The 27,525-nt window shown below is 45.8% G+C and overlaps 1 protein-coding gene across 2 annotated transcripts in view; it reads right to left on the reverse strand.

Annotated features, from left to right (window-relative positions):
- Window positions 1-1,569: 1,569 nt before the first annotated feature.
- Window positions 1,570-27,525, reverse strand: part of SPG21 (SPG21 abhydrolase domain containing, maspardin) — a 53,323-nt gene continuing 27,367 nt past the window's right edge. For both annotated transcript variants that reach the window (XM_068272425.1, XM_068272426.1), the window contains exons 5-9: window positions 26,191-26,336; window positions 21,423-21,531; window positions 18,469-18,576; window positions 7,804-7,944; window positions 1,570-2,730 (exon numbers count right to left, since the gene is read on the reverse strand). In XM_068272425.1, coding sequence (XP_068128526.1) covers window positions 2,596-2,730; window positions 7,804-7,944; window positions 18,469-18,576; window positions 21,423-21,531; window positions 26,191-26,336 — 639 coding nt within the window. In that variant the 3' untranslated portion in view covers window positions 1,570-2,595. The remainder of the gene's footprint in view (window positions 2,731-7,803; window positions 7,945-18,468; window positions 18,577-21,422; window positions 21,532-26,190; window positions 26,337-27,525) is intronic.

The raw sequence follows: 27,525 nt of genomic DNA on the forward strand, positions 1-27,525 counted from the left end.
ACTTTGAATACATACAGGGTGCATTTCTCTAGGTTTTTCTTCTGTCCTGTGCAAGAGTTCAGTTCCACTTTAACCAATTAAAGTGAACCTCCGGACTAAAAATCTACTCAGCAGCACTGAAAAGGCTTGGTGTTTCTTTAATAGTTTCACAGCATCAGAACTTTGTTTTTCTTACCAATGCATCATTTTTAGCTGCATTTTTAGCTAAGCTCCACCCATCAAAGAAAACGGCCTGGGCTTTTTTTCCCTGATGCTGTGCAAAGCATGATGGGATTTCCTGTTATTCACGTTGCCTAGCAACTGGGAGGAGTGATCAGCACACAGGACAGTTGGAACTGTGTCTCATGCTCCCTGTCACCTCCTTTCAACCAAAAAGGTGGCTGCCCTCCATGAAATCAAACATTTGCCTGTTCTTTTAAAAAACAGGGTGGGTAAGAGATTATATTACCTATCTATTTTAATTAACATAACTATTGTAACTTAATGACAGTATGTTTGTTTATGCTGAAGTTCCTCTTTAAGTACCAGCGGTCTCTGCCCCCTTAACCCCCCTGGCGGTATGATTGCTGCGGCTGCGCGGCCGCCAGGGTTTTTTTTTAACTTTTTTTTTTTTTTTTTTTTTAGCATGTAGCTAGCCTAGCTACATGCTTCCCCCCTCCCTGCGGCGTCCCCCCGTCACCTCCGATCGCCGCCGGCGCCACTTGCCCATAAGGAAATCCCGTTCTGAACGGGATTTCCTTGAGGGCTTCCCCCGTCGCCATGGCGACGACCGGAGTGACGTCATCGACGTCGTGACGTCACACGGAGTCCCGATCCACCCCATAGTGCAGCCTGGCGGCGATTGGCCAGGCTGCGCAAGGGGTATGCGGGGGGGGGGGGGGGGCTGTTTAGCGGCGGGTAGCGGCGCATCTGCAGCGGCGATCGGACCAAACACGCAGCTAGCAAAGTGCTAGCTGCGTGTTTGAAAAAAAAAAAATTATGCAAATCGGCCCAGCAGGGCCTGAGCGGCACCCTCCGGCGGCTTACCCCGTGTCCAGCACGGGGTTACCGCTAAGGAGGTTAAGGACCAGAGACCGCTGGTACAGAAACTATGGAATCCTGATGGATAACAACGAATTGCTGCACATACCCGCCGAAACCGCCTCACGTCAGGAACCTGGGCCACCCACTCTGCTGTCTCTATGATGGCAAAGTTCCTGTGAGCTGGTCAGGAGCCGCTTTGTCTCCTGGCCCTGTCTTTCACTGTAAGCCAATGGGATCTACCTACATTGAAAGACAGGGCCAGGAGCCAATGAAATCGGCTCCTGAACCACTCACAGGGCTCTACTGTCATAGAGACGGCAGAGTGAGTGATACACTTGTGGGACACGGCAGGGATTCAGCGGCGGGTGCGACAAAAACGGCCGATGCGCGCAGTGTCAGCTGATTGAAATCTACACCCTACCAGCTAGGTAACCACCAAAACGGCGTAGATTTCAATCACTGTGGTCCTAAAGTAGTTAAGCTAGATCTTGTGTGCTACAGACATACTTGCAGTATCACAATTTTACTCAAAGGAACCAAACAAAATCAGACTGTGAAAATTGTTTTATGTTTTTTTTTTTTTCCGTTGAAAACCTTTTTAAGATAATCCGTATACAAGATTAAACAGAAAAAAAAACATGGTAGTTCAGAGTCCAGCATTACAGATTGATTTGCTTATTGGCACTTCAAAATTACCAAAGAAAAAAAAAAGTGGAGGACCGAACAAACGTAGTACAAAACAATCACAGAAGCAACAAAACCATATACAGCTAAATTATGTACACTCTAGATACAAAATGTAGATGCAACAGGAAAAAAAATAAGGCACTGAACCTGTATGGATTCTGGCGTGTCTCCTTTATGGGACACTGCAGGATATGGATTTTTTTTTTTTAAATATACAGTATTATACAACAATCTCTTCCTGAATTAGAATGACCTGGTCAGTCCAGTGGAAACATGTTTAGATCCTCCATACTCCATCACGTGGTTGAAAATGTATAATGACAAGTTAATGTATTGATAATATAGCTTGTTACAGCTGTAAGAATGCTGCAAACAAACTAAAAAAAACCACAGTGCCAATATAACACTGTCATAGAAAAAAAGACCGGTCCGCTGGTCCATAAGATCAGACATTAAGTACTTGGGGTTGAGGAGTGTGAAATCCCACGCTTATCTGCAGCATACAGTCTTCAGCCTTGAAAGTCATGTGCGACACACTCACAAAGCTACCCAGTACCCTCAAATACTCAGATTTGCAAACAGTATGACTGCATATGTTCTAAAAACATAGATCACTTGAAGGAGAAGAACATGAGCCCACTTCAGAATTCATGGTCACAGCTGACCAGTGAGGTTTTCTTCAGCTAGACAAGGGTTCATCTACTGGTGTTGGCCAGCAGTCCTGTGAGCAGCATCTCCTAATGCCTCCAGTATACACATACTGAGGAAGGGCTGAAGGCTTTTTCAGGTAGGTTTCATTACTTTCCACTAGAATTAAAAAATATAGTGGAACTTGTGGCAGTCAGTTTGCTGGCAGATACCGGAAGCATGGTGTGTGTCCACAGTCTAGGGTGCAGCTCCAGTCTCCTGTGGCTCTTCACTAGGTGGAAGGTTGCCCTTTTGCACTTCCAGCTCCTCAGCACTCACCATGGTCGGGTCTATTGCGGCATATCTGGTGCCATGAAATTGCCGTAGGTGAATCTGTAAGCAAAGCCAGATATGAAGTTAGTATGTTCTGATTGTGCTGCCATGGGAGAGGAGAGGATTCAGATAGGTTCATTTGTAGCCAACAGCTGAACCCCTTGGTGAAAGGTGCACACTAAACAGTTCACCTGCAGACACTCTCAGCTGCCACTCTCTGTTCAGGTACATAGTCCGATCACCTGTGCCACACTGCCATGTCTGCTAACATCATTCAAATACACCAATATGCCCTGGAGGGAATTTTCTCTACTCTCCCTCCCCCTCAATGAAACATTTTCAGTTTGAGCCAGGATGTAGCAATAACCCACAGGACACCCCCAAAAGAAATTAGCATGGGGCCCCCTCCTTGGGTCCAAGCACCCAAACCCCTCCCCCCTGTAACTGGTAAATCACAACACACGCTTACACCCTCCACTCTACATCTCCATACATAGCAGAGTAGCACAGTGGAGCAGTAAACTGTTTGCCTGTTCCAGCGTTACGTTGTCTTTTTCCTGGCAGTTGCATTCTCTGGGCTTCCATACTTTCTGCGCCCCCATCACAGGACATACCTCAGGAGCCAGAGGTATGCAACAGAGCGTGTGGCTGTCAGGGAGATCAGAGGAGACCAGAAACCGCACGGGAACAGGTAAATATTAAACTGCTCCACTGCGCTACTTTGCTGAAGGGGGAGGAGCAATGCAAACCACCGTCTCTATAGTTACGCCACTTCGTTTGAGATTGTTCAATAAATGTTAGGGCTTAATAAACAATTTAGCCCCAACTTAGGATGCATACACACATGCAGTTTTGACTGGCCAATCACTGACCAATTGTACCACCTCCATGTAGCATGAGGGTCAACAGATTTTGAATACTATGAACAAATTTTGCAGGTAAGCTCATATACTACATTGAAGTGGAATACATTGGCCAATCAAAATTGGATGTGTGTACCAGGCATTAGACTATGTTGTAGATTTTGGCCCCTTACATGATTGAGTTTGACACCCCTGGCTTAGAGTTTTAAGCTGGCCATACACTGTACAAAAAAACCAAAAATGTCTAGTCATATTATGATCCCGATATTAAGAGCTAAAATATATCTAAAGACTGATCCACAATGTTTGTCTTTAGTCGTTTGTAAAATAATTAATTGCGTTATCGTAACATTGATCAAAAACAAAATTAGTAACTGAACAGTGTATGGCCAGCTCCTGTGTCTCTATTGGCAGGTTTTTCCTCTCTTTAGCTTGATCACGGATGCTGGTGGTCACAGGAACACCAATTGCTACTGTCCTGAAACCCCCACCCCAATGTGAAGTCTGTGCTGCCATGTCTCTTTCCCAATCGATGGCAGAGAAAGAAGGTGCAAAAGATCAACGTATGCTGTAGTGGTCCACCGGAATGCTTTAGGAAGCTGACGGGGACAAATGCTGGTGACCTAGTGTGACCTCACTGGAACTTTCAAGGGATCTCAATGAGTAAAGGGGGGAGGTTTTAGGAGGAGATGACAAAATCTGTAATTTAGATGAAGGGATGGGGAAAAATAAAAAACAAAGTTCTTGAGGTGAGATTTAAAGATCTGAGAGGCTGGAATTGGACATCTAGTTTATATCTTTTGATGTAATAATCATGTTACATGAGTGAGATGGATTCATTTATTTAGGTCGATATCCTGCACATTTTCTCTTCATCTCGAAACACTTATCTGGAACAAGTATAACTGGAAGTCCTAGATCTTTATTATTTTTATACTTCTTCCAGTCACTGTGTTATAGCCAAGGGTCAGAACATAGTGATCTGAAGGTTGTGTGCCAGCAGGAGAAATATCTGAGATTCCTTTCAGGATAAGCTGGCAATCCACACTGAGCAGCTTACTTTGGTGCCAAAAAACAAACAGAAAGACCAGCTTAATTAGGTCACATACCGACAAAAAAGGGCCATACACTACTCTGTTTTACCGTCGATATACGGCAGATTCCATCACTGAGAAATCGATAACACAAAGATTGTGCAACTGATTTATGTCCGAAATTGATCAATTTGGTGGACCGGACAAGACAGAAAATTTTGCGTCAGTGTTCTCCCCAGGCTCTTTTAGCCGGATGCTCCACCCGGCTAGTTTTGGTGAGCACCCAGCTGTCATCAGCTCACCTCCTCTTCTGAGTTGTGCAGAGAAGCGCCGGCCCAGCATTCCCTCCCCACCTGGCTACTTTTCTATGCCACGCGGCTGGAAAAAATTCTGGGGAGAACACGGAGACCGGCAGGTCGGGAGCATGTCGCTAGCGGCGTTTGGCAACCACAGATTTGGTTTGATTTGGTAACCAGACACAGAATAGCAGCATTAGCACTCTCACCTGTCTACTGGGGCGTCCTTCCAGGTCTGGTGCTTTAACGTCTTTCGGCGGGTCTCCTCCCGTGTGTCATCTTCTCTTCTGGTCATGTGACAAACCGAAGATCGAATACTAGAGGGTGGTGTGTATGCAGCCTGCCCTCTACTGTTTGAACTTCAGCTTGTCAAATGACAGGAAGAGAAGAGGGACACAGAGGAGGAGACCTGCTGGAGGAAGTTCAAGAGGAACTCCAGTGAAAATATCAATGGACAAAAGTGCTTAATTTTTACAATAATTATGTATAAAATGATTTAGTCAGTATTTGCTCATTGTTAAATCTTTCCTCTCCCTGATTTACATTCTGACATTTATCACATGGTGATATTTTTACTGCTGGCAGGCGATGTCAGTGGAAGAAGATGCCACTTGCTTTTTTAGCAGTTGGATCCAGCTGTAAACAGCTGTTATTTCTCACAATGCAATGAGGTTCACAGACAGGAAACTGTCAGGACCATGGTCCTGATACACTGTGGGAGGGGTTTCAACACAATATCAGCCATACAGAGCTCCCTGATCCGTTTGTGAAAAATAAACTATTTCTCATGGAAAAGTGGGTATCAGCTACTGATTGGGATGAAGTTCAATTCTTGGTTACAGTTTCTCTTTAAAAAAAAACAGCACCTGGGACAGGTGAGAGTACTGCTGCTATTGCCACCGAATCAAACGCCACTAGCGACACATTCCCGAACTGCCGGCGATCGGAAGAAGTTAAAGCACCAGACCTGGGAAGACACATGCAGGTGACCCCTATCTGATCAGATTCGATCACAGAGGGATCTATGTGATGGTCGATTGATGCCCATCTATAAAATGTATGGCCAGCAAAAGAGACATGTTGTAATCAGCTACAACTAATACCAGATTTATGAGCCTGTACAGATCTCTTCAGTTGTGACACAGTCACAGCAATTAACAGTGTACAGGTTCTGGCATGGCTAGGCTGAAAGCCAATAGGTTATTATATGCACATTTAAAAAAAATGGATTCTGGAACTGTTCCTGCTGCTATTAGGCACAGCTACAAAGATGCTTAAAGAGAACCCGAGGTGGGTTTTAAAAATCCTAATTGCACACAGAGGCTGGGTCTGCATATAATGCCCAGCCTCTGTTGCTATATTGTTCTCCCCCAGACCCACCCTGCACTCTGCTTGCCCCCATAAATTAAATGCCATGCTAGTGACACGCAGCGTGTCGATAGCCGGCTGTTTACATGGCCACTGTCCCTCTCCGCTGATTGGAGGGAAGGGACGCAGGCAGGGAGCGGCGATATGGAGGAGGCGGGGGAGTGGCAGAGAGTGACAGTAGCCATGTAAACAGCCGGCAATAGACATGCTGCGTGTCGCTAGAACCGTTGTGTGATTTATGGGGGCAAGCAGAGGGGATGCATTGGTGGGCAGGGCCTAAGAAATAAAGAACGCGTTCAGAAGAAGGAGACATTAAAAAAGGATTTTCTGCATCTTTTTAAATGTGCAAATCTATATACTGATACACAGAGGAGAGCCCTCTAGTGGCATTTATGCACACAAAGAAATATTGGGCATGCATAGAAAAAAGAACAGCTTATGCCAGGCATGGGCAAACTCAGCCCTCCAGCTGTTAAGGAACTACAAGTCCCACAATGCATTTGCCTTTATGAGTCATGACTGTGGCTGTCAGACTCCTGCAATGCATTGTGAGACTTGTAGTTCCTTAACAGCTGGAGGGCCAAGTTTGCCCATGCCTGGCTTGTGCAGACCACTTGTAGAAGACTCAGCTTCCCGCCAGCACTCCTCCACAGCACTGAATAGGGCTTAGTGAATTGAAGCAAAATGTTTTGGCATATTACCAAACCACTACTGCAAGTGGGGAATTCTTAGTGAATTTTGAAAAAAAAAAAAAAAAACATAAAAAGGAAAAAAGAAAAAAAAAAAAAAGAAAAAAAAAAGTGTAAAATACCAGAAGCAATGTTTTTTTTTTTTTTTTACCCGGACAGCCCATTATGAATTGAGGCCTAAATCTCTAATGTGACATAGACCAAGGACAGAAAAGGAAGTTCAGGACTGAGAGACACACAAGCTCTACTGTGTGTCTCACGGTGTTCAATGCTGGACTATTTACAGGAGAGAATAGCAGTATGCTTACACCATTTGGGCAACTACACATCATACATCCAGCAGGTTATAAAACTGTGTTGCTCTGGAGAGAAGAGCAATTACAGAGAAGGGTTGTATCAGCTGTGCTGCATTCCTTGACCATGGAAACAATAGATGGACAGAATTAGAAGAATAAAAATATTTTGGGAGTAACCTCTCTGAATTTCAAAGGAATATTGCCTGGGGTCCAGCTTTAAAGCAAACCTGTCAAACCAGTTTGATAAAAAATTAAGCATCTAAAAAAACAAACAAACAAACAACAACACAGCAGCTTTCTAAAAGGCGCTTGTAAAATGATTTGTGACACAGGCTGATGAAGAGAAAGTAAAAGTTGGTTAGACTTCTAAGCTGCATATTGGTCAGTGATGTCACCCATCACATTAAAAACATAAAACAGGAAGACACGTGGAACAAGGAAAAGCAGAAATGTGTTCTGATGCCTGGATCCCTAGTATTAGAGAGCAAACAGACTTGCAATATTAACTAAAAGTGACCTTTTTATTTCCAATCTTATGATCAGTTTTTTATTGCCTAGATTCATGACTGGTGTGTTAAGGAAATTACCTGTACATATAGGTTGACCTCAGCGCTTCTGCATAGATAAGGGAAGTTGCCACCAGTTTTCAGATGGGCTCTTCTGGCATTAGGATAGAGTTTGTACATTTCTTCTTTGGCATCTGTTGAAAGAGCGCTTTGATCAAACACCTGCCATAAAAATAAAAAAAAATAAAAAAGTTAGTTAGGCAGAATGACAGGAACTGATTAGGCAAAGGACTGTTTGGTTAAGGGATAAAGAAAATATCAATCTTATAAAAGCGCCTATGCCTAAAATGTAGGGATTTGCAAATTAGGAGAAACTGTCCATGTGACAGGAGAAATTGTCCATGTGACAAATGGCTGTATTCAGTAATGGTTGTATGCGATGGCATTAAATGGTTTCTCAATTGTTAGCCAACTGGTTAGTTTCATATTGTTGTATATTGCACCGAACTGGCGTATGTAAATATTTTTTATGCGCTGAATAGATTAATCAATGGTCTTTATATGATCAAAAAAGTGATTTTGTTTTTGTGATCATTTTGTGATAGCTGCTACCCACCCCAACCAAGTGTGGTCAGTATTACATGTGATAGCTGCTACCCACCCCAACCAAGTGTGGTCAGTATTACATGTGATAGCTGCTACCCACCCCATCCAAGTGTGGTCAGTATTACATGTGATAGCTGCTACCCACCCCAACCAAGTGTGGTCAGTATTACATGTGATAGCTGCTACCCACCCCATCCAAGTGTGGTCAGTATTACATGTGATAGCTGCTACCCACCCCATCCAAGTGTGGTCAGTATTACATGTGATAGCTGCTACCCACCTCATCCAAGTGTGGTCAGTATTACATGTGATAGCTGCTACCCACCTCATCCAAGTGTGGTCAGTATTACATGTGATAGCTGCTACCCACCTCATCCAAGTGTGGTCAGTATTACATGTGATAGCTGCTACCCACCCCATCCAAGTGTGGTCAGTATTACATGTGATAGCTGCTACCCACCCCAACCAAGTGTGGTCAGTATTACATGTGATAGCTGCTACCCACCCCATCCAAGTGTGGCCAGTATTACATGTGATAGCTGCTACCCACCCCATCCAAGTGTGACCAGTATTACATGTGATAGCTGCTACCCACCCCATCCTATTGTGGCCAGTATTACATGTGATAGCTGCTACCCACCCCATCCAAGTGTGGCCAGTATTACATGTGATAGCTGCTACCCACCTCATCCAAGTGTGGCCAGTATACATGTGATAGCTGCTACCCACCTCATCCAAGTGTGGTCAGTATTACATGTGATAGCTGCTACCCACCCCATCCTATTGTGGCCAGTATTACATGTGATAGCTGCTACCCACCCCATCCAAGTGTGGTCAGTATTACATGTGATAGCTGCTACCCACCCCATCCAAGTGTGGCCAGTATTACATGTGATAGCTGCTACCCACCTCATCCAAGTGTGGTCAGTATTACATGTGATAGCTGCTACCCACCTCATCCAAGTGTGGCCAGTATTACATGTGATAGCTGCTACCCACCCCATCCAAGTGTGGCCAGTATTACATGTGATAGCTGCTACCCACCCCATCCAAGTGTGGTCAGTATTACATGTGATAGCTGCTACCCACCCCATCCAAGTGTGGCCAGTATTACATGTGATAGCTGCTACCCACCTCATCCAAGTGTGGTCAGTATTACATGTGATAGCTGCTACCCACCTCATCCAAGTGTGGCCAGTATTACATGTGATAGCTGCTACCCACCCCATCCAAGTGTGGTCAGTATTACATGTGATAGCTGCTACCCACCTCATCCAAGTGTGGCCAGTATACATGTGATAGCTGCTACCCACCTCATCCAAGTGTGGCCAGTATTACATGTGATAGCTGCTACCCACCCCATCCAAGTGTGGTCAGTATTACATGTGATAGCTGCTACCCACCCCATCCAAGTGTGGTCAGTATTACATGTGATAGCTGCTACCCACCCCATCCTATTGTGGCCAGTATTACATGTGATAGCTGCTACCCACCTCATCCAAGTGTGGCCAGTATTACATGTGATAGCTGCTACCCACCTCATCCAAGTGTGGCCAGTATTACATGTGATAGCTGCTACCCACCTCATCCAAGTGTGGCCAGTATTACATGTGATAGCTGCTACCCACCCCATCCAAGTGTGGCCAGTATTACATGTGATAGCTGCTACCCACCCCATCCAAGTGTGGCCAGTATTACATGTGATAGCTGCTACCCACCCCATCCAAGTGTGGCCAGTATTACATGTGATAGCTGCTACCCACCCCATCCTATTGTGGCCAGTATTACATGTGATAGCTGCTACCCACCCCATCCAAGTGTGGCCAGTATTACATGTGATAGCTGCTACCCACCTCATCCAAGTGTGGCCAGTATTACATGTGATAGCTGCTACCCACCCCATCCAAGTGTGGCCAGTATTACATGTGATAGCTGCTACCCACCCCATCCAAGTGTGGCCAGTATTACATGTGATAGCTGCTACCCACCCCATCCAAGTGTGGCCAGTATTACATGTGATAGCTGCTACCCACCCCATCCTATTGTGGCCAGTATTACATGTGATAGCTGCTACCCACCCCATCCAAGTGTGGTCAGTATTACATGTGATAGCTGCTACCCACCCCATCCAAGTGTGGCCAATATTACATGTGATAGCTGCTACCCACCCCATCCAAGTGTGGCCAGTATTACATGTGATAGCTGCTACCCACCCCATCCAAGTGTGGCCAGTATTACATGTGATAGCTGCTACCCACCTCATCCAAGTGTGGCCAGTATTACATGTGATAGCTGCTACCCACCCCATCCAAGTGTGGCCAGTATTACATGTGATAGCTGCTACCCACCTCATCCAAGTGTGGCCAGTATTACATGTGATAGCTGCTACCCACCCCATCCAAGTGTGGCCAGTATTACATGTGATAGCTGCTACCCACCTCATCCAAGTGTGGCCAGTATTACATGTGATAGCTGCTACCCACCCCATCCAAGTGTGGCCAATATTACATGTGATAGCTGCTACCCACCTCATCCAAGTGTGGCCAGTATTACATGTGATAGCTGCTACCCACCCCACCCAAGTGTGGCCAGTATTACATGTGATAGCTGCTACCCACCTCATCCAAGTGTGGCCAGTATTACATGTGATAGCTGCTACCCACCCCATCCTATTGTGGCCAGTATTACATGTGATAGCTGCTACCCACCCCACCCAAGTGTGGCCAGTATTACATGTGATAGCTGCTACCCACCTCATCCAAGTGTGGCCAGTATTACATGTGATAGCTGCTACCCACCCCATCCTATTGTGGCCAGTATTACATGTGATAGCTGCTACCCACCCCATCCTATTGTGGCCAGTATTACATGTGATAGCTGCTACCCACCCCACCCAAGTGTGGCCAGTATTACATGTGATAGCTGCTACCCACCTCATCCAAGTGTGGCCAGTATTACATGTGATAGCTGCTACCCACCCCATCCAAGTGTGGCCAATATTACATGTGATAGCTGCTACCCACCTCATCCAAGTGTGGCCAGTATTACATGTGATAGCTGCTACCCACCCCACCCAAGTGTGGCCAGTATTACATGTGATAGCTGCTACCCACCTCATCCAAGTGTGGCCAGTATTACATGTGATAGCTGCTACCCACCCCATCCTATTGTGGCCAGTATTACATGTGATAGCTGCTACCCACCCCACCCAAGTGTGGCCAATATTACATGTGATAGCTGCTACCCACCTCATCCAAGTGTGGCCAGTATTACATGTGATAGCTGCTACCCACCCCATCCTATTGTGGCCAGTATTACATGTGATAGCTGCTACCCACCCCATCCTATTGTGGCCAGTATTACATGTGATAGCTGCTACCCACCCCACCCAAGTGTGGCCAGTATTACATGTGATAGCTGCTACCCACCCCATCCAAGTGTGGCCAGTATTACATGTGATAGCTGCTACCCACCCCATCCAAGTGTGGCCAATATTACATGTGATAGCTGCTACCCACCCCATCCAAGTGTGGCCAGTATTACATGTAATAGCTGCTACCCACCCCATCCAAGTGTGGCCAGTATTACATGTGATAGCTGCTACCCACCCCACCCAAGTGTGGCCAGTATTACATGTGATAGCTGCTACCCACTTCATCCAAGTGTGGCCAGTATTACATGTGATAGCTGCTACCCACCCCATCCTATTGTGGCCAGTATTACATGTGATAGCTGCTACCCACCCCATCCTATTGTGGCCAGTATTACATGTGAAAGCTGCTACCCACCCCACCCAAGTGTGGCCAGTATTACATGTGATAGCTGCTACCCACCCCATCCAAGTGTGGCCAGTATTACATGTGATAGCTGCTACCCACCCCATCCAAGTGTGGCCAATATTACATGTGATAGCTGCTACCCACCCCATCCAAGTGTGGCCAGTATTACATGTGATAGCTGCTACCCACCCCATCCAAGTGTGGCCAATATTACATGTGATAGCTGCTACCCACCCCATCCAAGTGTGGTCAGTATTACATGTGATAGCTGCTACCCACCCCATCCAAGTGTGGCCAGTATTACATGTGATAGCTGCTACCCACCCCATCCAAGTGTGGTCAGTATTACATGTGATAGCTGCTACCCACCCCATCCAAGTGTGGCCAGTATTACATGTGATAGCTGCTACCCACCCCATCCAAGTGTGGCCAATATTACATGTGATAGCTGCTACCCACCCCATCCAAGTGTGGCCAGTATTACATGTGATAGCTGCTACCCACCCCATCCAAGTGTGGCCAATATTACATGTGATAGCTGCTACCCACCCCATCCAAGTGTGGCCAGTATTACATGTGATAGCTGCTACCCACCCCATCCAAGTGTGGCCAATATTACATGTGATAGCTGCTACCCACCCCATCCAAGTGTGGTCAGTATTACATGTGATAGCTGCTACCCACCCCATCCAAGTGTGGCCAGTATTACATGTGATAGCTGCTACCCACCCCATCCAAGTGTGGCCAATATTACATGTGATAGCTGCTACCCACCCCATCCAAGTGTGGCCAATATTACATGTGATAGCTGCTACCCACCCCATCCAAGTGTGGCCAATATTACATGTGATAGCTGCTACCCACCCAAACCAAGTGTGGCCAGTATTACATGTGATAGCTGCTACCCACCCCATCCTATTGTGGTCAGTATTACATGTGATAGCTGCTACCCACCCCATCCAAGTGTGGCCAGTATTACATGTGATAGCTGCTACCCACCCCATCCTATTGTGGTCAGTATTACATGTGATAGCTGCTACCCACCCCATCCAAGTATGGCCAGTATTACATGTGATAGCTGCTACCCACCCCATCCAAGTGTGGCCAGTATTACATGTGATAGCTGCTACCCACCCCATCCTATTGTGGCCAGTATTACATGTGATAGCTGCTACCCACCCCATCCTATTGTGGCCAGTATTACATGTGATAGCTGCTACCCACCCCATCCAAGTGTGGCCAGTATTACATGTGATAGCTGCTACCCACCCCATCCTATTGTGGCCAGTATTACATGTGATAGCTGCTACCCACCCCATCCAAGTGTGGCCAATATTACATGTGATAGCTGCTACCCACCCCATCCAAGTGTGGCCAGTATTACATGTAATAGCTGCTACCCACCCCACCCAAGTGTGGCCAGTATTACATGTGATAGCTGCTACCCACCCCATCCAAGTGTGGCCAGTATTACATGTGATAGCTGCTACCCACCCCATCCAAGTGTGGCCAATATTACATGTGATAGCTGCTACCCACCCCATCCAAGTGTGGCCAGTATTACATGTGATAGCTGCTACCCACCCCATCCAAGTGTGGCCAATATTACATGTGATAGCTGCTACCCACCCCACCCAAGTGTGGCCAGTATTACATGTGATAGCTGCTACCCACCTCATCCAAGTGTGGCCAGTATTACATGTGATAGCTGCTACCCACCCCATCCTATTGTGGCCAGTATTACATGTGATAGCTGCTACCCACCCCACCCAAGTGTGGCCAGTATTACATGTGATAGCTGCTACCCACCTCATCCAAGTGTGGCCAGTATTACATGTGATAGCTGCTACCCACCCCATCCTATTGTGGCCAGTATTACATGTGATAGCTGCTACCCACCCCATCCTATTGTGGCCAGTATTACATGTGATAGCTGCTACCCACCCCACCCAAGTGTGGCCAGTATTACATGTGATAGCTGCTACCCACCCCATCCAAGTGTGGCCAGTATTACATGTGATAGCTGCTACCCACCCCATCCAAGTGTGGCCAATATTACATGTGATAGCTGCTACCCACCCCATCCAAGTGTGGCCAGTATTACATGTAATAGCTGCTACCCACCCCATCCAAGTGTGGCCAGTATTACATGTGATAGCTGCTACCCACCCCACCCAAGTGTGGCCAGTATTACATGTGATAGCTGCTACCCACTTCATCCAAGTGTGGCCAGTATTACATGTGATAGCTGCTACCCACCCCATCCTATTGTGGCCAGTATTACATGTGATAGCTGCTACCCACCCCATCCTATTGTGGCCAGTATTACATGTGATAGCTGCTACCCACCCCACCCAAGTGTGGCCAGTATTACATGTGATAGCTGCTACCCACCCCATCCAAGTGTGGCCAGTATTACATGTGATAGCTGCTACCCACCCCATCCAAGTGTGGCCAATATTACATGTGATAGCTGCTACCCACCCCATCCAAGTGTGGCCAGTATTACATGTGATAGCTGCTACCCACCCCATCCAAGTGTGGCCAATATTACATGTGATAGCTGCTACCCACCCCATCCAAGTGTGGTCAGTATTACATGTGATAGCTGCTACCCACCCCATCCAAGTGTGGCCAGTATTACATGTGATAGCTGCTACCCACCCCATCCAAGTGTGGTCAGTATTACATGTGATAGCTGCTACCCACCCCATCCAAGTGTGGCCAGTATTACATGTGATAGCTGCTACCCACCCCATCCAAGTGTGGCCAATATTACATGTGATAGCTGCTACCCACCCCATCCAAGTGTGGCCAGTATTACATGTGATAGCTGCTACCCACCCCATCCAAGTGTGGCCAATATTACATGTGATAGCTGCTACCCACCCCATCCAAGTGTGGCCAGTATTACATGTGATAGCTGCTACCCACCCCATCCAAGTGTGGCCAATATTACATGTGATAGCTGCTACCCACCCCATCCAAGTGTGGTCAGTATTACATGTGATAGCTGCTACCCACCCCATCCAAGTGTGGCCAGTATTACATGTGATAGCTGCTACCCACCCCATCCAAGTGTGGCCAATATTACATGTGATAGCTGCTACCCACCCCATCCAAGTGTGGCCAATATTACATGTGATAGCTGCTACCCACCCCATCCAAGTGTGGCCAATATTACATGTGATAGCTGCTACCCACCCAAACCCAGTGTGGCCAGTATTACATGTGATAGCTGCTACCCACCCCATCCTATTGTGGTCAGTATTACATGTGATAGCTGCTACCCACCCCATCCAAGTGTGGCCAGTATTACATGTGATAGCTGCTACCCACCCCATCCTATTGTGGTCAGTATTACATGTGATAGCTGCTACCCACCCCATCCAAGTATGGCCAGTATTACATGTGATAGCTGCTACCCACCCCATCCAAGTGTGGCCAGTATTACATGTGATAGCTGCTACCCACCCCATCCTATTGTGGCCAGTATTACATGTGATAGCTGCTACCCACCCCATCCTATTGTGGCCAGTATTACATGTGATAGCTGCTACCCACCCCATCCAAGTGTGGCCAGTATTACATGTGATAGCTGCTACCCACCCCATCCTATTGTGGCCAGTATTACATGTGATAGCTGCTACCCACCCCATCCAAGTGTGGCCAATATTACATGTGATAGCTGCTACCCACCCCATCCAAGTGTGGCCAATATTACATGTGATAGCTGCTACCCACCCCATCCAAGTGTGGCCAATATTACATGTGATAGCTGCTACCCACCCCATCCAAGTGTGGCCAGTATTACATGTAATAGCTGCTACCCACCCCATCCTATTGTGGCCAGTATTACATGTGATAGCTGCTACCCACCCCACCCAAGTGTGGCCAGTATTACATGTGATAGCTGCTACCCACCCCATCCAAGTGTGGCCAGTATTACATGTGATAGCTGCTACCCACCCCATCCAAGTGTGGCCAATATTACATGTGATAGCTGCTACCCACCCCATCCAAGTGTGGCCAATATTACATGTGATAGCTGCTACCCACCCCATCCAAGTGTGGCCAGTATTACATGTGATAGCTGCTACCCACCCCATCCTATTGTGGCCAGTATTACATGTGATAGCTGCTACCCACCCCATCCTATTGTGGCCAGTATTACATGTGATAGCTGCTACCCACCCCATCCAAGTGTGGCCAGTATTACATGTGATAGCTGCTACCCACCCCATCCAAGTGTGGCCTTTATTACATGTGATAGCTGCTACCCACCCCATCCAAGTGTGGCCAGTATTACATGTGATAGCTGCTACCCACCCCATCCTATTGTGGCCAGTATTACATGTGATAGCTGCTACCCACCCCATCCTATTGTGGCCAGTATTACATGTGATAGCTGCTACCCACCCCATCCAAGTGTGGCCAGTATTACATGTGATAGCTGCTACCCACCCCATCCAAGTGTGGCCTTTATTACATGTGATAGCTGCTACCCACCCCATCCAAGTGCGGCCAATATTACGTGTGATAGCTGCTACCCACCCCATCCAAGTGTGGACAATATTACATGTGATAGCTGCTACCCACCCCATCCAAGTGTGGCCAGTATTACATGTGATAGCTGCTACCCACCCCATCCTATTGTGGCCAGTATTACATGTGATAGCTGCTACCCACCCCATCCAAGTGTGGCCAGTATTACATGTGATAGCTGCTACCCACCCCATCCAAGTGTGGCCTTTATTACATGTGATAGCTGCTACCCACCCCATCCAAGTGTGGCCAGTATTACATGTGATAGCTGCTACCCACCCCATCCTATTGTGGCCAGTATTACATGTGATAGCTGCTACCCACCCCATCCAAGTGTGGCCAGTATTACATGTAATAGCTGCTACCCACCCCATCCAAGTGTGGCCTTTATTACATGTGATAGCTGCTACCCACCCCATCCAAGTGTGGCCAATATTACATGTGATAGCTGCTACCCACCCCATCCAAGTGTGGCCAGTATTACATGTGATAGCTGCTACCCACCCCATCCTATTGTGGCCAGTATTACATGTGATAGCTGCTACCCACCCCATCCAAGTGTGGCCAGTATTACATGTGATAGCTGCTACCCACCCCATCCAAGTGTGGCCAGTATTACATGTGATAGCTGCTACCCACCCCATCCTATTGTGGTCAGTATTACATGTGATAGCTGCTACCCACCCCACCCAAGTGTGGCCTGTATTACATGTGATAGCTGCTACCCACCCCATCCAAGTGTGGCCAGTATTACATGTGATAGCTGCTACCCACCCCATCCTATTGTGGTCAGTATTACATGTGATAGCTGCTACCCACCCCATCCAAGTGTGGCCTTTATTACATGTGATAGCTGCTACCCACCCCATCCAAGTGTGGCCTTTATTACATGTGATAGCTGCTACCCACCCCATCCAAGTGTGGCCAATATTACATGTGATAGCTGCTACCCACCCCATCCAAGTGTGGCCTTTATTTCATGTGATAGCTGCTACCCACCCCATCCAAGTGTGGCCAGTATTACATGTGATCACTGATACCAAATTCGGGAGCAAAGCTTGGCCCCATAAAATGTGGGACTCACCAGGGCAGGTCCAGGACTTGGCATGCAGCTAATCAGATTCAGAAGGCTGATGCATAATTATTCTTAAGAATTGAATTATCCCAATGCAAAGTCCCCGTTTGTCCACTAAAGGCTTCTTGCAGAGCAAGAGAAAGGCTGGTCAAAATCCAGATAATATCTGTAGCAAGCATTAAAGGGAACCTGAAGTGAGAGGTATATGGAGGCTGACATATTTATTTTCTTTTAAGCAATACCAGTTACCGGGCTGTCCTGCTGATCCTCTGCCTCTAATACTTTCAGCCATAGACCCGATCAGAGGTTTCTGACATTATTGTCAGATCTGACAAGATAAGCTGCATGCTTGTTGCTGGTGTGATCCAGATACTACTGCAGCCAAATAGATCAGCAGGGCTGCCTGGAAACTGGTATTGTGTAAAAGTAAATAAAAATGGCAGCCTCCATATAGTTTCACTTAAGGTTCCCTTTAAACAAATATCAAAGCTAACAGGATAGAAGATCCAGGAAAAACAGACCCCTATCTTTTATTTTAGGGCCTGAGCCCACTGATGCAGTTGCGTCTGCTTTTCAGTTGTCACAGATGCTGAAAAGCAGACAAGCGGACACAACTGTGTCAGTGGGCTCAGGCCCTCACAGAGTAAAGTATATGCAGAAACGGTCATCCAGCAGTGATTTCTAGGGTTACTTGCAGCCAGATTTTCAGTATTTGTTGAGCCAGTAAGAAGAGACACTCACATCCATTATGGTAACAGCCATGTCTTTAATTTTATGTGGTTCCACATAGGAGTTCTGACAATTTAGGGTGAGACGAGATGCTAGTTCGCTTTGATTCAAACTCTCCAGCTAAAAGAGAAAATAGGAATTCATTAGACACAGTGTCGTGCTCAGAAGACTGTAGCATTGAATACTATTCACATACAGCATACCTGAACAGACATAAAAATAGATACATATAGTACTAAGCATACTAAAAGCTTTCCTGCTTTCACCTTTTTTTTTTATACTGGAGGAGTTAAATAAAAAAAAAAAAAAATGTAATCCATGCAAATGAGGCAGAAGAACAGCAGTGTAATGTAGGGAAGCTTTCCTGAAAAGCACAGCAGCACGGTGGCGTTCAATCCCAGCCAGAGCTTTATCTGCACAGAGTTTGTATGCCCTCTCCGTGTCTACATGGGTTTCCTCTGGGCACTCTGGTTTACTCCCACATCCCAAAAATATACAGAGAAGTTAAATGACTTCCCCCTTAATTGGCCCTAGACTAGTATGAGCATATGACTATGGTAGGGATTAAATTGTGAGCCCCCCCTCAGGACCAGTTAGTAACAAGACTATACTGTGTATGTGCAGCAGAAGATGTAAGCACTATAAAAATATATACAAAATAATAATAATAAATAGAAGGCAAACTATTTATCTGTCTGCACACATAGGGGTTGATTCACAAAAGGCATTGCCCACTGTGCAGCAATGTTACCGGCCTGTACTATAAAGAGTAAAGCTTGTGCCGATAGCGCAACGAGTGTTACCATAGCAGGGTACATAAACTGTGCACCTCAGGTTATGAAGTAGCGCAACATGTGCTACCATTGTACTGCATGCACATGTGTTGCTATGGTAATGCTTATCACGCTATCGGCACAACGAGCGTTACTTTTTTCAGTACAGCCCACTACAGTATTGCCCACCACATGCTAATGTTACCGGCCTTTTGTGAATCAACCCCCTACTCCTGTAAGGCCTCTTTCTGATGGGAGGCTGAACTGCACTCATGCTGTGCAGTTAAGCGTCCCGACTAGGTATGCTCATTCGGATTGTGCGGAAATGCAATTTCCACATTTCCGATCGGAAGTTAAATTTCTGCATCGGAAATCGGTAATACAAGTCCGGTAGGAGGATCTTCTCAAAAACTACAAGGTCTTTTTGAAAGATTATTTTTACTCTTGTTCCCACTTTTCTGCTTAACATACCCTGAATATGTGGTGTTTCTTGCACCTACTTGGGCTTTGCAATTAACCGCTAAAGTCGGCGGCCATTGACTAATGTAAAATGTGGAAAATCCGCATTACCAATATGCGGTATGCCGCTGACTTTAGAGGTTAATATCAAAGCCCCATAGGTGCTAGAAACGCCAAATTTTCAGGGTATGTTAAAGAGTTGTCAGGGGAAATAAAGTAAAATAAATGGTACTTACCGGGGGCTTCCTCCAGCCCCAAGCTCCCAGGACCTCCCTCGCCACAGCTCTGCCCGCAGCCGTTTGCTGAAGCTCCGACCCGGTCCCTGGCGATGATGTCAGAGCGACCTGGAGATCGCTCTGTACTGCGCGATCGGCACTGTCAATAACCGCTACGTGGGCCGGAGCGGACCGCGCAGGCGCAGTAGTTCTGGCGGTGATTGACAGCGCCGATCGCGCAGGCGCAGTACGGAGTTTCCCCTGACAACTCCTTTAAGCAAAAGCGTAGGAACAAGAGGGGAAAAAAAATTCAAAAAGACCTTGTAGTTTTTGAGAAAATAGAGGTTAAAGAAACACTGAAGCCAATTTTAAAACTGCTTTTTACCTTTTATTTACGTGAGGCATGTTTGCCCCTGTTAAAACACCGCTATCCCGCGGCAGAAAGAGGGGTCTTTACCCCCCAAACCCCCCCTGAAAAATCCACGACTTTCTTGGTTGTGGATTTTGCTGCTCAGGGAGGCTAAGCTTTCGGCTACAGCTCTGCCTCCATGCACGTCAATCAGCCTCGTATCTCCGCCTCTACCCCGCCCCTCTCAGTGAAGGAACACTGAGTGGGGCGGGCGGAGATACGCGCTTTTAGCTGCAGCTCTACCCATCACGGAAGCGCTCCCCGTAGCGTGTTAAACGGGATTCAGCGTCTCTTTAAAGTTGGAGAAAATTTCCACGAAAATCCGCATCGGAATGCTGAAATCTGTAGCGGCAATCGGCAATGTCGGAAAGTGGATTTTCCGCGGAAGCGGAATTTGGCAATTCCGACCATCCCTAGTCCCAACTGCTGCACACAAGCGGCATTAGGGTGAATCTAAATGCAGCCAATTTTCAACGGTTGTAATACTACGCATGTGAAATGCTGACACCTGGTGGTGTTACTACATGGCAGAGAACCGCGACACGTTGCATCTGAGCACAGCTGCAGACACGCTCAGATGTGACTCCATGGGAGGGCCACCTGTCCAGTGGCGGTACCGAGTGCTAGCAAAGGTCCAGCCGGTGCAGGAGAGCAGCTGACAGGCGGGGAATTTTCCGCTTGTCAGCTTCCCGTTTGAAAGAAGCCAAAGGCTGGTTCACATTCAGCGCTTCCCCGCGATCGGGTCCGCAATCTTGATTTGGCAGCTGAGATCTCGCGATTTGCACTTGCGAGTCCCGTTCAATAGAACGAGAATCACAGCGTGATCGTCCCTGAAACACTGCATGCAGCGCATCTGCTTTAATCGAAATCGCAGACACTGCAGTGTGAATGTATCCATAGGGATACATTAGTAGCAGCGCTTTGCCGACTGCCAGCGATCAGCAAAGCGCTGGAAAAAAAAAAAAAAAAAAGCTAAGTGTGAACCAGCCCTCATAGAAAACGTGCTGAAAACTTCAAATCATTAATGAAATCTCTCCCTTGTAGGTGAATAAGCCAAAATGTGTTCCTTTTGCTCTTAGACAAACTGAAGTGTAATGAAACAGTCCATACCCGATCCACCATGAAGTCAATGGCATCAGCCATGACCGGATCCATTGGACCAGAGGCAAAGTTTCCCAAAACGATCTTCTTAAGCATAAATGCAGGCATGAGCCAAAAGCTGCAAAACATTAGAGAAGGATTTAAATAAGGCACCAAGATGAGTGCATTTTACCCACCCACACAGGGCAGAGTGTCAGTCAGGTCACACTAATGACAGGAAAGCTCTTTTACAATCACATGATACAGCATGAGCAATGTCCAAACATCAGACAGAACAGTGTGACTAGAGATCGCCTGAGAAGATATTTATATAATTTAAGAAAAAAAAAAATACACCTTTCCCATCTATGCCTTAGTTTTACTACCCATCTCCACATAACATGATCTCAATGAAGGCTGAATAAACAAAAGTGCTGTGGGTCTGATATCCAAATTGCATTTGCTCCATGACAGAGGAGAGCTGCCAGCTTACTTAAAAAGTGAACCTGTCATATCAAAACTAGTTAAAGTGGATCTGAAGAGAGTTTATTTACGCCATTTCCAAAAAACAGTAATATTTACATGTTAACATTTATTATAACCTTAACAAAAGGTGGGGGGTGGAGAAAAATCAAATTGAAAGCTTTAGCCCCACCTTTTTTATTCCTCAGCTGCTGAGGAAATCTGCTATATTCTGATACACCGTTTAGGGAGGTAAGAAAAATAAACACTAAAATCTTGCGAGCAACTAGCACCACCTTGCAGTGAGCTGGAAAAAGAATATATGCCAACACAGTTGTAACTGAAGAATTATTTTTACTACAATAATACCGGTAAATGTGGGTTCAAGGCCAATTTAAAGTGAAGGAACACTGAGAAGCTTCTTTAATGAGTTGTGGAGGCTAGCAGTGTTTCCTCACAGCACCTGCTTCAGTCCCACCATCTGTCAAAATGCTACCGGTACATCTTCCCTCATGGTGACATTGAATTGCACACCCTAAGGTCATCATACTGCCATAATCCGTGATTCAGTACCTAAGGAGTCAAGAACCTGGAACAAGCTAGCAGTCCACAGTATCAGATCTCCTACCCTGCCTGCTAAATGAAAGTCATGAATCAGTATGTAGTGACTCTAGGACAAAGATTCTGCTTGTCTGTGAAGTTGACAGGTGGTTACAACAGTGTGAAACAGGCTTCCAAAAAAACAGGTCTTGTCCCCTCCACCCATGTCAACGGTAGGCAGTTTTACTAAGTCAAAACACAGTGTAGAGGCTGAAAATCATAGCGGCCCTGAGGACGTGCAGTTTAATCCTTTTGGTTTGGACGGTCCAAAATTATTTGCATCCACTGAAATCCACTGCTTTTAGGGTCACAACCAAAAACTCTACTGGGAAATCATGTGCATTAGAAGTGGGTTGAGTGGTAGGGCTCTGGCTGTATACTCCTATATAGCAGTACAGATACAGGTATATGTATAACGATGGTGTTGTCAAATAGCTAATCAAAATCAGACCAAAAATAAACCTAAACTGGGGCCATTTTGACAATGTGTACAATAAAAATTAGGGATGGTCGGAATGCCAATTTCCGATTCCGCGGTAAATCCGCATTCCGCCATTGCCAAATTACCGATTCCGCCTTCCGCTACCAATTTCCGCATTCCAATGCGGAATTTCCGCCGGAAATCGCGGAAATTCCGCCCGACTTTAACATCGATTTTCTCAAAAACTATAAGGTCTTTTTGAAAACTTTTTTTTGCAACTTGTTCAAAAGATTCTGTTTAATAAACCCTGCAAATTTGGTGTTTCTAGGACTTACGGGGGCTTTGCTATTAACTGCTAAAGTCGGCGGATTTTTACTGTAATGTAAAATGCAGAAAATAGGCATATGCAGATTTTCTGCATTTTACATTACAGTAAAAATCCGCCGACTTTAGAGGTTGATAGAAAAGCCCCCTTAAGTCCTAGAAACACCAAATTTGCAGGGTTTATTAAACAGAATCTTGTGAACAAGATGCAAAAAAAAGTTTTCAAAAAGACCTTATAGTTTTTTAGAAAATCGATGTTAAAGTCGGGTGGAATTTCCGCGATTTCCGGCGGAAATTTCCGCGATTTCCGGCGGAAATCCGCCTACCGCACTAGAATTACCGATTTCCGCATTCCGATGCGGAAATGCAATTTCCGATCGGAATTTCGGAAATTGCATTTCCGCGGAATCCGAATGAGCATCCCTAATAAAAATGCCACTTATTCAAGGCAGTACAATTCCATACTTGTGTATACTGTATACTGGAAAGCTGGTGTCAGATCACTATGTGGGGACCAGCTCTGTGGCAGTCACAGTGGTATCAGGTCACAACCCCCACCTCCCCAATCTTGCTCTAATGCTGCTCCTTAACCTGCTAACAGTCTTAAGGCTTGTACACATGCATATCTAAAGTCGGCTGAGGCGGGCAATAACGACCGCCTCAGTTGATAATCAAACGTGTACAGAGGCTCGTGACCTCTGACTCCCAAGCGATCCACCCGGTGGGTTCAACTCACCCCCCGCGATGGCCGATCCCATTGCTCACGCCGCACCCGTGTGACATTATGAACGTGGCGTTACGTCATCCCCCCGCATAGCAACACAGCGTGTCATCAGCTACACAGCTGAAATGTGTCTGTGCAGCCCAGACCAGCAATGTCGCCCAAGGGGATCCAGTCCCAATCCCTGTGTGTGCACCATCATATGAACACAGTGATCTTCACTGATACCATCTATATAGACTATTGCAACTCTCTGCTCTGCGGCCTCCCTGCCAACCAATTAGCCCCCTTACAGTCCCTTACTAACTCTGCTGCATATCTCATTCACCTCTCCTCCCGCTTCTCCAGCCCAATCCCCCTCTGTCAGTCCCTTCACTGGCTGCCAGTTACACAAAGGATACAATTTAAAATCCTGACTCTCGCCTACAAAACTCTCTACAACCTACCTCCTTCCTATCTAAATAAACTTATTTCCACATACCTCCTACACGCAATCTCCCTTCTACTGTCTCTCAACACATTTTCCACTCAACCACACTTAAAGGGAACCTTTAACTAAACTGAGAAGGATATGGATTTTTCCTCTTAAAACAATGCCTGACTCTCCTGCTGATGCAGTGTCTCTAATACTTTTAGCCACAGCCCCTCAACAAGCATGCAGATCAGGTGCTCGGACTCAAGTCAGACTGGATTAGCTGCATGCTTGTTTCAGGTGTGTGATTCAGCCACTACTTTGGTGAATTAGATCAGCAGGGCTGCCAGGCAACTGGTATTGTTTAAAAGGAAAAATCCATATCCCTCTCAGTTAAGGTTCCCTTTAAGGTGGCCACACACGATACAATAAAATTATCCGATTTTACGGCAATTCGATAAAAAAGATCGGATCTATCGAAAAAAAAAAATTAAAAAATCAAAAGCTTTTTTTTCAATTCGACTGAAAAATCCGATCGGATTTCCCGGTTTCTTCAATTTTTATCGATCCGGAATGCCAGATATTTTTCTTCAATCTTTCTAAAGATTGTATGGTGTGTGTTAGATTGTCAATGTATTAATATACACATCCTAGAAATTCTCAGAGTTTCCAATCCTTTTTATCATAATTGGGGAAAAATTGAACATGTGTGTGTGGTACATTGGTCATATTTTTGAAATGTTACAATCAGTCAGAAAAATTCATTGCAATTCTTAAATTGAACAGATCTTAAAAACAAACAAAAAAAAAAACAAACAACAAAAAAACTGTATGGTGTGTGGCCACCTTTACTCTTTTTAGGCGCAATCTGAAAACTCACCTCTTCAGGCAAGCATACTCTCCTACCTAGAACACTGTCCACCTTTTCTACCACTCCACACACCGCTTCACTTTACCTACTATACCTTAGGGCCCGTTCACACTTAAAACCGCAGAACGCCGGCGATTACCGCCGGCGCTCTGCGGGAGTGATTTTCCCGCGCTCAGCGCGGAAAAAAATCACTGGACACTGCGGCGGGTTTGGAGCGATCGCAATTAGCGTGCTATGCACGCTAATCACAATCGCGGAACGCTCGTCGCTGGCAAACCGCTGCATGCAGCGCGGTTGCGGTTATCGCTAACCGCAACCGCGGCAGTGAGAACACTGCCACTCACTACATTGTGTAGCGGTTCTTGCAGAACCGCTAGCGGTTTGCCGTGAGCGGGAATCGTGCGATTCCCGCTCAGGTGTGAATGGGCCCTTAAACCTTTAGAATGTAAGGGCTTTTGGTCAGGGCTCTCTTCCCCTTTTGTCTCTCAATGCTGTGTAATGGGTGCACATACCTCCCACCCCTGTGTAAAAATATGTAGTTGATTGTTCACTGTATTAGCGGTTATCCACTCTTGTCTTGAATTAACTGTTGTATTGTTTATTTTGTACTGCCATACCCTGTATGCTGTTGTACAGCGTCACAGAATATGTTGGTGCTATATAAATCAATAATAATAATAATAATAATAATAATAATATTTTCATCCACCGGCCAATTCACTCTACTTCAGAGTAAATCATTGGCTAATGATTGGCCCTGCAAGCACTGTGACTGCTACAAAAAAGGTTTACACCCATTTCCCTGCAGTAACTTTTACTTTTCAGAATCTTCCTCAAGTTCTACAATGAATAATTATTTTATTTGCAAGAGAAAATACTCTCCTTTAACTCCTGTAAGTTTGCCATCTTGTTCAGTCCCTGACTTTCTGAACATTAGTATATCAAGGGGACAGATGCACAAGGCAGCATATGCCACACTCCTCTCACCCATTTGCTGTCCACGTCTGGTTGAAGATGGATGTGTCACTGAAGGCGTTACACAGAATGAGGGACTGCACTCTGGGAGACTTGTGTGTGTACTCTGCAAACTTCTGTGCCAGAAAACCACCTAGAGATGCTCCAAACAGGTGAACCTGAACAGAAACAGCAAAACTCAGTGTCATTCTGTATTAGCAAGTCATTTTGAAGAATATCCAGTTACACTAGAGGTGCGTACACACATGCGACTATAGTCGTTTGTAACGATCGTTCCCCGATCTTTACCAACGACGATCGTTACAAAAAACGAACCACCGACTATTAAGGCAAACGACGAACGAGCCAAATCGCTACAAAAGAAAGTTCTGTCTCGGCGGATTTTAACCAACGACGATCGTTTGCAAAAGTAGTACATCGTTGGAAACGATCGTTCGCACAAGGCTTGACATGCGCATTTCACTATTTCTCCATGGAACTTCTCATTTTTATGCGCAGGCGCAATAGTTGCTTTCTGTGATGTAACGTTCGTTCTAACGATCAGATCGTTACACACATTTTAAAACTACCTTTACTTAGGTCGTTCTTTCATCAATTAAAAGTTCGTTCGTTGTTCTTAACGAACGATCGTTGTCGCATGTGTGTACGTAGCATAAGACAGGGGTCGAACTTGCTAAGATTGCAGCAGTTTTCCTGCACTGCAAAAATGCGCAGGAAAACACCTGGTTAGAAAGTAGCCCCCACTAGATCTTACTAAAAAAAAAAAAAAAAAACAGGTGATGATCAGCAGTTGGCAAAAACTGCTATCTTGCCTAGTGCCACATTTTATCTTAATCCTTTTCTGGCCAACATGGCAGCGTTTTTCTGCAGATTCAAGTGTGATACCTACCTAAAGCTGGGTTCACACTAGTGACAAAATTGGACAATTTTCCACAATGGAGACCAACGGATAGATGGAAATGTGAACAGATCCTATGTTTTCTATTCAGCCATGCTGGTTTTGAACCTATGCATGCCCCGTTGCGGCAGCAAAACACAAAGGATGGACCCACTATGGTTTCTCTTGCTGTTCAATGAACACCAACGGATACCAAATTGGAAGTGGACAGAAACAGCAGATAACATATCGGACCCACTGTTGCTATCCACATCGCCAATGGGCCGAGGAATGGAACCAGCCTTACTAATAACAGAATTTATAGTAGTTTTCCAGAATAACTTGACCCTCTTCCAGCTCTAATACAGAGAGCTATGTCTTTTGTCAATAACCCCTCACTCACTCCCCCCCCCCCCCCCCCACACACACATATATATATTTCCAAATAACTGAACTCAACTAGTAGAAGT

This window comes from Hyperolius riggenbachi, chromosome 3 (assembly GCF_040937935.1).
Source record: "Hyperolius riggenbachi isolate aHypRig1 chromosome 3, aHypRig1.pri, whole genome shotgun sequence".
NCBI lineage: Eukaryota > Metazoa > Chordata > Amphibia > Anura > Hyperoliidae > Hyperolius > Hyperolius riggenbachi.